The sequence below is a fragment of the Conger conger genome, chromosome 13 (genome assembly GCF_963514075.1).
Source record: "Conger conger chromosome 13, fConCon1.1, whole genome shotgun sequence".
Lineage (NCBI taxonomy): Eukaryota > Metazoa > Chordata > Actinopteri > Anguilliformes > Congridae > Conger > Conger conger.
In genome coordinates this window covers 7,967,584-7,978,763 of record NC_083772.1, presented here as the reverse complement: position 1 = coordinate 7,978,763, position 11,180 = coordinate 7,967,584, and the positions used below count along the sequence as shown (strand labels likewise).

Here is an 11,180-nt window from a genome sequence, read left to right as displayed (position 1 = left end):
TAATAAAGTCTCGGGTGCCTAAGACTTCTGCACAGTACTGTACATTTCTAGGGTCTCAACAGCACAGCTGAAAGAAGAGGCTTTTGGCCAGAACAACATATTTGAAAGTAATATACTGTGCACACAATTATATATTCATTAATCGTAATTTCCACATGTTTTCTGATTCTGAAATAGTTCATTTCCTAAACCATTCAACATCTTTTGCAAAAGCAGTAATATAGATGTTTTTGTTATTGGACCTCGAAAAAAGAGCTAATTGCCATCACTGATGCCAACTTTTCCCCATTGAAAGTGGCTAACAAATTCTCGAAAACAAGCTTGATGTCGCTAGACACTCTATGTCAATTTACATAAGCAGCCTACATACAAGATAGTATCACAGTGCATGCTTCAGTAGTTACTCCAGAACTAGGGGTGTTGGTTTGTTGCCTCATTGATTGGAATGACAACTGGTTCTATAGCCTCTGCTTTCAAATCCTGCGGTTCAGGTTCAATTGTGAGAAGGTTTCGTGTGTGAATGCCTAAGTTCTGGCGCAATCCATAATTGTAAAAAAGCCTCCAAATAGCAATTACAGGCTATCCAATGAGACATTATCAAAACATGTAATAAACTATTATTCATTCATTGAATTGTATCCTCAGGTCTGGTTACCATAATGCTTAATATGAGAATGGGACAATTAAATGATTTTATCTGAAAAAAATAAATAAAAAATGAGTAGCTTGAACCGCTTCATTTCAAAATTGAACTGAAGTTCATGGTCGCTGAGTTCTGTTCTGGAAACCATGTGTTAATGGGTATATTCTGCATATTGGGCCTGTTATATCGAAGCATCGATCTTTTGACATTTGTACCATAATCGACCTTAGCATATCTTGACAAATAGGCGAACGTTTATTTGCATGACAGCGACTAAATCAACTCAAATTTTCTTACCGTAGTTTCCTCTGAATTCGTATAAAACTGCACCGGGAAAAAAAATGCCTGCGAAATAGAACAAAGCTGTTTTCGATACTCTTGTCCTAATAATTAAGTCAACTGTTGTCTTTACCTGTGTTATTTACTTGTGTAGGATGATACCTTTGCTAGGTAAGCAGTTTAAACATACATTTGCGTGTCGCGGTATTACTATAAAAAAAAAAAAATTATAAAAATTTTTTAAAAATCCGATGATGACATAGGCACTGGTCCTTATCTTTGTTGCACAGGTAGCAGTCGGAATTGTACTTCCCTCTGCGGTCTTTCAGCGCACTTATCCCTGGTATATGGGTATGCACTTTGCACTTTGTTGTCGCTCTGGGTAAGAGCGTCTGCCAAATGCCATTAATGTAATTAATGTAAAACAGCCTTATGCGGTGATTGGAGAAACGCGTGCCTTGTTTGCACCCATTTGGACACAGTCGAATGAGAAAGTGTATGTTCCGTGTAGTTCCGTGTATCATCTGATTGGTTGAGCAAAAACGCAGAAATGAGGGAAAAAAACATTTTGTTGGAAGGATTATCTCTTGAGGGCAGCTTACATATTCCAGGTAGGTTCGCAATAGAATCTTTTATTTAATTTAATTTATAATAATAAATAAATACATTACTAAATAATAAATTTAAAAATATATTTATAAATAAATAATAAATGTAAGATTTAAAAAGATAATTAATAGCCATACATTAATAAATAATTTATATGAGAACAATAAACACATAAATATAATATTTTAAAAGATAATTCATTAAGATTTAAAAAGGCAATGTACTGTAGTTCATAATGCATGTTGTGTTTTCCAGGTGTCAGTACCGCGCAGCGTGGACAGGAAGGACTGGTTCACATCCTTACTGGAAAGGTCCACGGAAAAAGGCCCTCGGTTTATGGAAAAAGGCCCTTGGTCTATGGAAAACAGCCATCAGTTGAAGGAAAACATCCCTGAATCTATGGAAAAAGGACCTTGGTCTATGGAAAAAGGAACTTGGTCTATGGAAAAAGGACCTTGGTCTATGGAAAAAGTCCCTTGGTCTATGGAAAAAGGACCTTGGTCTATGGAAAAAGGACCTTGGTCTATGGAAAACAGCCCTCAGTTGAAGGAAAACATCCCTCAATCTATGGAAAGACATTTCCTCGAGTGTGACCCGAAAGTGGAAGTAACAAGCAATTTGTCATGTTACATTAAGTAAACATGGACAATCCTGAGATATGTATTCTTTTGTTGAGTAGGCCAGGTTAATAAAAAAAATTTAAATTTTTTTTTTATTTCTTTCAGATTTTTCCCTTTATCTTCCAATTTGGTAGCCAATTGTACCCCATCTAATCCAAATAGTGTCAGCTGGGGGATACACCGCCCATACCCCGTCCCTCGCCCGTCCGAAGGGATCTGGTGATCCGAGAACAACACGCCTTCTTCAAGCGGTCTCGTCTCGTGCTCGTGACCGTGATACTGAGGCGCCCGGGGTGCTGTTGTGCGTGCCGATCTGCTAACCCTGCCAAGCCCCTCCCTCTGGAGCAGCAAGTCAATTGTGCTGCTCCACGTGAGCTGGCCAAACTTGGCTTTTGGCAGGACTGGGAATGAAACCACGGTCATTGGTGAGCAACTGTGATGAACTGCAACCGCAAGTCCGCTGCGTTGAGACATTTAAACACCATGCATGGTGTCCGCTACAATGGATAGATATTTAGTTAAAATTTTAGAATTTAATGTCTTTATATGCCCGAACCATGCCCAAAGTGGATGCACTCCCTTGAGTCTTGCCTATGATTTGATATGATTCTTGTCCTTATGCATCATTTTTTGTCTGAGCTATGACATCATACATTCAAAATAGCGCAGGAAAATGGAGACACACCAAGTACCTCAGTTATATCTGTTAAATTCTAAAAGATACTCAGACAAGTGTTCAAAATTATATTACATAGGCTTATGTGAGGTTGAGGATGATGGGGTTTGTATGTGTATGAGTGATGATGTAGTGTGTGTGTGTGTGTGTGTGTGTGTGTGTGTGTGTGTGTGTGTGTGTGTGTGTGTGTGTGTGTGTGTGTGTGTGTGTGTGTGTGTGTGTGTGTGTGTGTGCAGTCCAGCTAGAGGGTCCCAGGAGAGGGTTGGGAAACCACCACCACATAATGCATGTTTTGTGGTTTGCACTTTCTAATGTTTACTCTTACCTGTTGCATGGTGCCCAGTGCAGGGTGGAAGTTAACTAATCGTTTTTAGTTCCAGATGGTTCTTTCTTGCGCTTTCTTTTGTCTACTCTTACCCGTTGTTCAGGCTACTTGTTTAAGCCTGCAGTAAAAATAATAATAATAATAATAATAATAATAATAATAATAATAATAATAATAATGTTGTTGTCTCCTCTAGTTCATTCTATGTTGGCAAAATCATCTACCAAATTTGAGAAAATTAGTCCAGAAGTATGACATCATTAGAATTGTGACTGCTTGAAAATCGTTGAGTCCTCACAATATACATTTATCTACAGGTTAGTGGTTTAATAAATCAATTCAATTTGAGGGTCACTGTTGCCAAAATCAACTGAAGTAATGAAAATTAGTCTTATGTTACAGACATGACATCATTAGAATTGCGTCTGCTTGATGGGCTTGATGGGCTTTGAGTCCTCACAACTTTTTTTAAAATGTATTTTTACATTTTTATCCCAATTTGGTAGCCAATTATACCCCATATAATCCAATTAGAGTTAGTGTTAGATACGCCACCCACACCCTGTCCCTCGACGGCCTGAGGGAGAGCGACATGCTTTCTTCAAGCCGTCTCGTCTCATGCTCGTGACCGTGATTCCGAGGCGCCCGAGGCACTTATTATGCAGCGATCTTCTAACCCCGCCAAGTCCCTCCCTCTGGAGCAGGGAGCCAATTATGCTACTCCACATGAGCCGGCCAAAACGTGGGTTTTGGCAGTTCCTCGGTGTGCAACTGCAGCAAACTGCAACCGCTGGATCTTAGCCTGTTGCGCCACCACGACAGGTTAACAATAGTGGTTTAATACAACACTAGGCCTAACGTTACAATTCGAGGGTGTCAGGCTGGCGAACGGAGAAACCAGATGCAACCAGGAAGCAAGTAGAACAGAGGTTTTATTTTCGGAGTCAGACAGACAGAGTTCAATCGCCGGCAAACAATCACAGTGGAGACTGGCAATGGTATGGTTGTGGTCACAGGCAAAGGGTTTTGTACACAGAATAGCAATCCAAGAGGTTTAAGGTACAGAATCAGCGTTCGGAAATCAGAACTCTACTTTTCCCAGAAGCAGGTCGAGACACGGAGTAGACAGTCAGGAAAACGCTTGAGAGAATGCAAGTAACACATAACAATCTAGCAAAGTAGCAAAGGTGCGGACATACAAGTATATATACACACAAGTGACTAAACTGAAATTACAATCAGGTGTGAGAACGGAGATAAGGGAATTACAAAAGGTGAAATGAAAGAATGCAGGGGCCGGTACGGAGCGGGAGTTCAGACAAAACGTGACATGAAACCGACAACGCAAAACAGAATGCCACACAGGGTGTGACAACAGCAACGAAACACAGGTGAGATAAATGAATGAGGCGAGAACTACGGAACAGACAATAACGTAGAAGTGCATGACATGAAACAGAAAATGCTAATTAGGGAGAAACACGGAATGTGACAGAGCGTCACTGTTGACAAAATCAACTGACAACACTGTTTGAAAATTAGTCTACAAACATCACAAACTCACAATGTAGCCTACTTTTATTGACAGGTTTGACATTTTCTGGTTTAACGCACCCCCAGGTAAATGTGTATTGGACCTGTCTCTTTACGTTTTGTTTTGTCATGTTTGTTTTTATTTTTCGAGCTAATTATCCAGGCAGGCAGTATTCTGCTGTAGGCTAGTGAAAGCCATAGTAAGTTAGGTCATAGCACGTTTCAAACCACTCTGACGCATGCTGCCAGTTAGCTAGCTCCTGATAATAAATGATATATTTATCTAAGAATATTGTGATGACCATCCAGCATGACAGTTTGAAGTGCAAAAAGAAAATCACACAGATGCACAAAAACCAGAAGTACTTTTAGAATCTTTATAATCATCAATGACTTTCAGGGTGACACACAATGAAAGCAGAACTTCAACAAATAACATTTATTGTGTGGGCAATGGAATTCAGTCATTATAAAACACACAGAACAACTGAATTCACGTTCAACCTGTTCCCCAGGATACGCCGGCCATCCCCATCGTCTGATGCCCATATCTCTGTCTCCCTCAGGGTGTTGCGTCTCTTTGACACAAGCCCCGTCTCCAGGCTCCATCAGCTCCAGCGGTTCCGCCCACAGGGTCCTTGTCGGACTCGGGCTGGCTCTGGGCACGCTCAGGTTTGGGGTTGGGAGTTGAGGGCGGGTCGGACTGCTGCACAGACGTGGTCCTGCGAAGGTGGGTGCGTTTGCAGAGGAAGTCTGACTTGGTGGACAGGCCGAATGTGCCCTTCCGCAGGACCATGCGCGCCGAGGAGCTCTTCTTGGACCTGGTCCGGTGTCGACACTGCATGCAGGAGAGGTGTGCCGCGTAGCCCTCACTCAGGAACTGCACGCAAGACATGAGCCAGAGTCACAGATACAGCTCTCTGAGTCATAGTCCTCACTCAGGAACTGCACGCAAGACATAATCCAGAGTCACAGATAAAGCTCACTGAGTCATAGCCCGCACTCAGGAACTACACAGAAACCAGAGGCAAAGCTAATGCTCACTGAGTCTCATACCGAATCAAGGCTTGGTCATGTAAGGGAATACACATGAATAATGTGCATGCTTTGCCATTTCATTTGTGTTGAATTTGGCCGAGAATGAGAGGGGGTTGGGAGTGAGAGAGAGGGGTGGACAGATCAGAGAGAGCGTGTGGGGAAAGAGAGAGATGGTGGTGGGGATTGTGAGAGAGAGAGAGAGAGAGAGAAAGAGAGGGAGAGGGCAGGAGAGAGAGACGGGTGGGGAATGTTTTTGGTTATAACTGCTCTACATGCGTCTTTTACTATTAATGGATTTGATTAAAAGCGTCTGCTAAATGACTAAAATGTAAAATGTAAATGTAATGGACTGAGAGAGAGAGAGAGGGAGGGAGGGGGGGTGGAGGGCAGTAAGATGGAGCAATGATGAAGAATGAAAAATAATGATGGAGTGAGAAGGTTACAGGAAAGACACACCAAGACATTTTTCACTTCAGTGTCACTGGAGATTTTATAAATGCTCTGAGCAAATGAATACTTGTTTGCAGCTCTCAAAGCCATATCCCTGGAACCCACTACAGGGCAGCCTGTAGCGTAGTGGTTATGGTCGGTGGTCAGTGGGACCCGCAAGGTCGGTGGTACCCGCAAGGTCGGAGGTTCAATCCCTGGTATAGCCACAATCTGCCCAGCCGTTGGGCCCTTGAGCAAGGCCCTTAACCCTGCATTGCTCCAGGGGAGGATTGTCTCCTGCTTAGTCTAATCAACTCTAGGTTGCTCTGGATAAGAGTGTCCACTTTTGAATTCCTTTCAAGACCTCACAACTTACCAGTCTCTCCTGGCAGCATTCTCTTCCGCTGTCACTGCCACCAAAGTAAAATACTATCAAACACAAATTCAGAACTCCACTTCTAACCCCCGGAAACTGTTCTCTATTTTCTCCTCTCTCCTCAGCACACCGCCTCCTCCACCTCAGTCCTCCTTCGCTGCTGATGACTTTGCTGATTTTTTTTGATGAAAAGGTCACAGACATCCGCAGATCCTTTACAACCACCGCCCCCCTCTCTGTGCCCTTCCCCCCCTCTAGGCCCATCCCTTCCTTTTCTACTTTCTCCCCCCTTACAGACTCTGATGTTTCTCAACTCCTGCTCTCCCACAACCTGTGCCCTTGACCCTATCCCCTCTTCTCTTCTCCAGACCATCACACCTGACATTCTCCCATTTGCCACCTCCCTTGTTAACTCCTCCCTGTCTTATGGCTGTTTTCCAGCATCCTCCAAGAGGGCCCACATTACACCGCTGCTAAAAGAGCCTACTCTGGATCCCTCCATCATACAGAACTACTGCCCAGTATCTCTTCTTCCTTTTCTATCTAAAACCATAGAACGAGCCGCTTCTGGTCAACTTTCTTCTTTCTTTTCTAACAACAACCTGCTAGACCCCCATCAGTCTGGCTTCAAATCTGGCCACTCGACAGATACCGCACTCCTCTCCGTCAGCGAATCACTCCATGCCGCACGAGCAGCCTCCCTCTCCTCTGTCCTCATTCTTCTAGATCTCTCTGCTGCCTTCAACACTGTGGATCATTCCATCCTCCTGTCCGCCCTGTCAGCAACGGGCATCTGTGGCACAGCCCTGGACTGGATTGAGTCCTACCTCTCTGGTCGCTCCTTCTAGGTTGCCTGGGCTGGTACAGTATCAACACCTTGGCCCATTGCCACAGGAGTTCCCCAGGGCTCAGTCCTAGGCCCGCTTCTTTTTTCTCTTTACACTCGTTCCCTTGGCCCTGTTATCACTGCACATGGTCTATCCTACCACTGCTAAGAGTTGTATACCCAACGCTTCATCTCATTCCCACCATCTGATACACAGGTTTCAGCCTATATCTCTGCTTGCCTGAGTGACATCCACAGCTGGATGGACAACCACCATCTACAGCTCAACCCAGGTAAGACTGAAATGATATTCATCCCTGCCATTACCTCTCACCATCTGGATCTCTCCATTTCCCGAGGGGATACCACAGTTACGCCATCACCCAGTGCAAGGAACCTCGGCGTGGTGATGGACAGCAGACTGTCCCTCTCCAAGAACATTGCGGCGGTGACCCGGTCATGCAGGTTCTTCCTATACAACATACAGAGAATCCGCCCCTGGACTACTGCAATTCCCTCTTGGCTGGCCTCCCAGCGTCCGCCATCAGACCCCTCCAACTTATCCAGAATGCAGCAGCTCGTCTGGTCTTCAACCTTCCCAAATACTCACACGTCACCCCCCTGCTTACTTCCCTCCACTGGCTGCCTGTCATGGCTCGCATCATATTCAAAACATTGGTGCTAGCCTTCCAAGCAGTTAAGGGGTCTTCCCCAGGTTTTCTACAAAAAATCATCAGACCCTACACCCCTGCCAGACCTCTTCGTTCAGCCTCCACAGGCCGCTTGGCACCTCCCCCTCTCCGAACTTCCACCTCACGCTCACGACTACTGTCTGTTCTGGCTCCACGGTGGTGGAACAAACTCCCCGTTGAGGTCAGAACTGTAGAATCTCTTCCCACCTTCAAGCGCAAACTGAAGACGCACCTCTTCAAGCAGCACTCCCCCTCCCTACCTCCCTGCGAACCTTAATTGTTGTCTTTCTGTGATTTACTTTCTGTGTATCAGTATTTTTTAGTTTGGCTAGGTAAGCAGTGTTTGGCTAGTTAAGGGGTTTGTCCATACTTTTGCGTTGTTTGTTTGAAAAATAAATAAAGAAATAAAGAAATAAAGAAATAAATCAAATAGGCCCTGGTCCTTATCTTTGTTGTGCAGGTAGCAGTTGAAATTGTACTTCCCTCTAGGGTCTTTCAGCACACTTATCCCTGGTTATGGGTATGCACTTTGTTGTACGTCGCTCTGGATAAGAGCGTCTGCCAAATGCCATTAATGTCATGTAATGAGTGTCTGCCAAATGCCATTCATGTCAAGAATTCTTGAGTGGCGTAATTGGCTCTCTGCTCCAGGGGAGGGACTTGGCAGGGTTAGCTGGGACTGCGGCATACAGCGCCCCGGGGCCTCGGAGTAACGATCTCATTGACACGAGATGGATTGGAGAAGGCGTGTCGATCTCAGGGTCGCAAGGTCCTACAGGGCCGCTGAGGGACGGGGTCATAAGGCGGTGTATCCCCAGCTAGCACTAATTGGATTAGATAAGATAGGCTACCAAATTGGGAGAAAAAGGGAAAATTTTGAAAAAATTATTTAAAAAAATAAAGAAATAAAAAATAAAAGAAGAAGAATTGGGATTTCTCACCTGGCACTGATTCTGGTACTTTTTGGATGGCCTCCCCACAATGTAGATTTGAACAGGGCTCAAACCAAGCATGCTGTACACCGAAATGTCCTTCATGGAGCCATAGGCCGAGCTAATCTTGATGTGACACTAGAAACCCAAAATAAAATGTTAGTCATTCTCACAAGAATGGTGCCATTCTTTCGGCTTGGGTGTGTGTGTGTGTGTGTGTGTGTGTGTTTGGCTGTATGTCTGTGTCTGTGTGTGTGTGTGTGTGTGCTTGGTTGTGTGTGTATGCATATGTGTATGTGTTTGTGTGTGTGTGTGTGTGTGCATGTGAGTGTATGTGTATGGCTGCGTGTGTGTGTTTGTGTGTTTGAATGTGTGTGCGTGTGTGTTTGTGTGTGTATGTGTGTGTGGCTGTGTGTCTGTTTGTGTGTGTGGATGTGAGTTTGTGTGTGTGTGTGTGTGTGTGTGTGTTTGGCTGTGTGTATGTGTGTGTTTGGCTGTGTATATGTGTGTGTTTGGCTGTGTATATGTGTGTGTGTGTCTGTGTGTGTGTGTGTGTGTGTGTCTACGTGTGTGTGTTTGGCTGTGTGTGTATGTGTGTGTGTGTTTGGCTGTGTGTGTGTGTCTGTGTGTGTGTGTGTGTGTATGTGTTTGTGTGTTTGGCTGTGTGTGTGTGTGTGTGTATGTGTGTGTGTGTTTGGCTGTGTGTGTGTGTGTGTATGTGTGTGTGTGTTTGGCTGTGTGTGTGTGTGTGTGCGTGTTTTATATGTACCTCTTGTATGAGGTTCCTCAGGAAGATCGTTTTTTGCCGCAGCGGGTCGTGCACCAGCCCCTCGGAGAAGAAGATCATGCCGTGGGGGAAGTTGTGCTGGGAGAGCCAGGAGAGCACGCGCTGCTTCTGCATGTCCGGGCGGCCCGTGATGTAGATGATCAGGTACCCCAGGTCCTGCCAGTGCCTGCACAAAGGCCGGCGGTTCACAGGGCTCAAGAAAACGTGATCCGTAGCCGCTCACACGGTTAGCCATCAAATAGGAAATATGAGCGCTAACTTTACAGCACGGGTGCACAACTCCAGTCCCCAAGGGCCGGTCTGCGTACTGGTTTGCCTTGTTTTTAATTGAAGCCTTTAATCACGGTAAAATCTTTAGGATACACGTGCAGTCTAAAGCTGTACTAAAGCCGGTACTCATAAACATGTCAGATAAGATATAAATGAGTCAATTGAATAATTAAGACCAGAAGTTGGCACAAAATCCTAAAATGGATTAGCCCTTGTTGTGCAACGCCTGCTTTACAGCCTGGATCAAATCTTTCTCACACACACCCATACACACACACGCCCTCAATCACACAAACGCAGACAGAAGCACACACACACAAACACACACACACACACACACGCACACACGCCCTCAATCACACAAACGCAGACACAAGCACACACACACAAACACACACACACACACACACACACACACACACACACACACACACGCACGCACACGCAAGCATACGCACGCACTCGATCACACACACACAGATGTATTGCAGTTACCTGACCACATCCACGGCTCCTGGGCGGACCTTGGGGTCCGTTCCCATGATGGAGACGCTGGCAGTGAAGGATCCGTCGATGCTGAACACCACACACTCCATCCCCTTTGGCAGGACCGTCACAAAAGCCTCTGCACTGGACTGGTCACCCCTGAGAGACAGTCAAGTGAGCTTTCACCTCACAGCAGTGCCTCGGTACAGCAAAACTATCAAACACCTCTTAAATATCTAGTTCAGGGACAAATTTTTAGAAAAACAACACGGTTGCATGCGTGTCTCAGTAGCCCCACAGAGAAGGAAATTAGGCTCACTTGACCACCATTCTGATGGGGTAAACGCCCACCGGCAGCCTCCTGTTCTGAGGGACGGTGTAGGACACCCTGCCACTGCTGCTGGTCACCTCCGTATCAAAGTACACCCATCGCCCTGACTGGGGCTGGGTCATCAGGTACACGTCCACCTGAGAGGGGGTCAGCACGAGGAAGGACAGGTTGGAAAGGGCCACACACGTGGATCACGATGACCCCCAACACGCCAGAAACGCTGAGACGCTCACTCTCAGCAGCGTCGACCTGTAGCGTAGTGGTTAAGGGTACATGACTGGGACCCGCGAGGTCGGCGGTTCGATTCCCGGTGTGGCCACAATAAGTT

The 11,180-nt window shown here is 45.4% G+C and overlaps 2 protein-coding genes across 2 annotated transcripts in view; one reads left to right on the top strand and one right to left on the bottom strand.

Moving 5' to 3' along the window:
• Positions 1-11,180, top strand: part of glod4 (glyoxalase domain containing 4) — a 137,449-nt gene that overhangs the window by 18,236 nt on the left and 108,033 nt on the right. The gene's annotated exons all lie outside the window — the stretch shown is intronic.
• The window catches only part of LOC133107812 (membrane-associated phosphatidylinositol transfer protein 3-like), a 54,455-nt gene continuing 47,342 nt past the window's right edge, over positions 4,068-11,180 (bottom strand). Inside the window, exons 15-19 of the mRNA XM_061217013.1 lie at positions 10,841-10,989; positions 10,531-10,680; positions 9,748-9,931; positions 8,988-9,116; positions 4,068-5,565 (exon numbers count right to left, since the gene is read on the bottom strand). Coding sequence (XP_061072997.1) covers positions 5,248-5,565; positions 8,988-9,116; positions 9,748-9,931; positions 10,531-10,680; positions 10,841-10,989 — 930 coding nt within the window. The 3' untranslated portion in view covers positions 4,068-5,247. The remainder of the gene's footprint in view (positions 5,566-8,987; positions 9,117-9,747; positions 9,932-10,530; positions 10,681-10,840; positions 10,990-11,180) is intronic.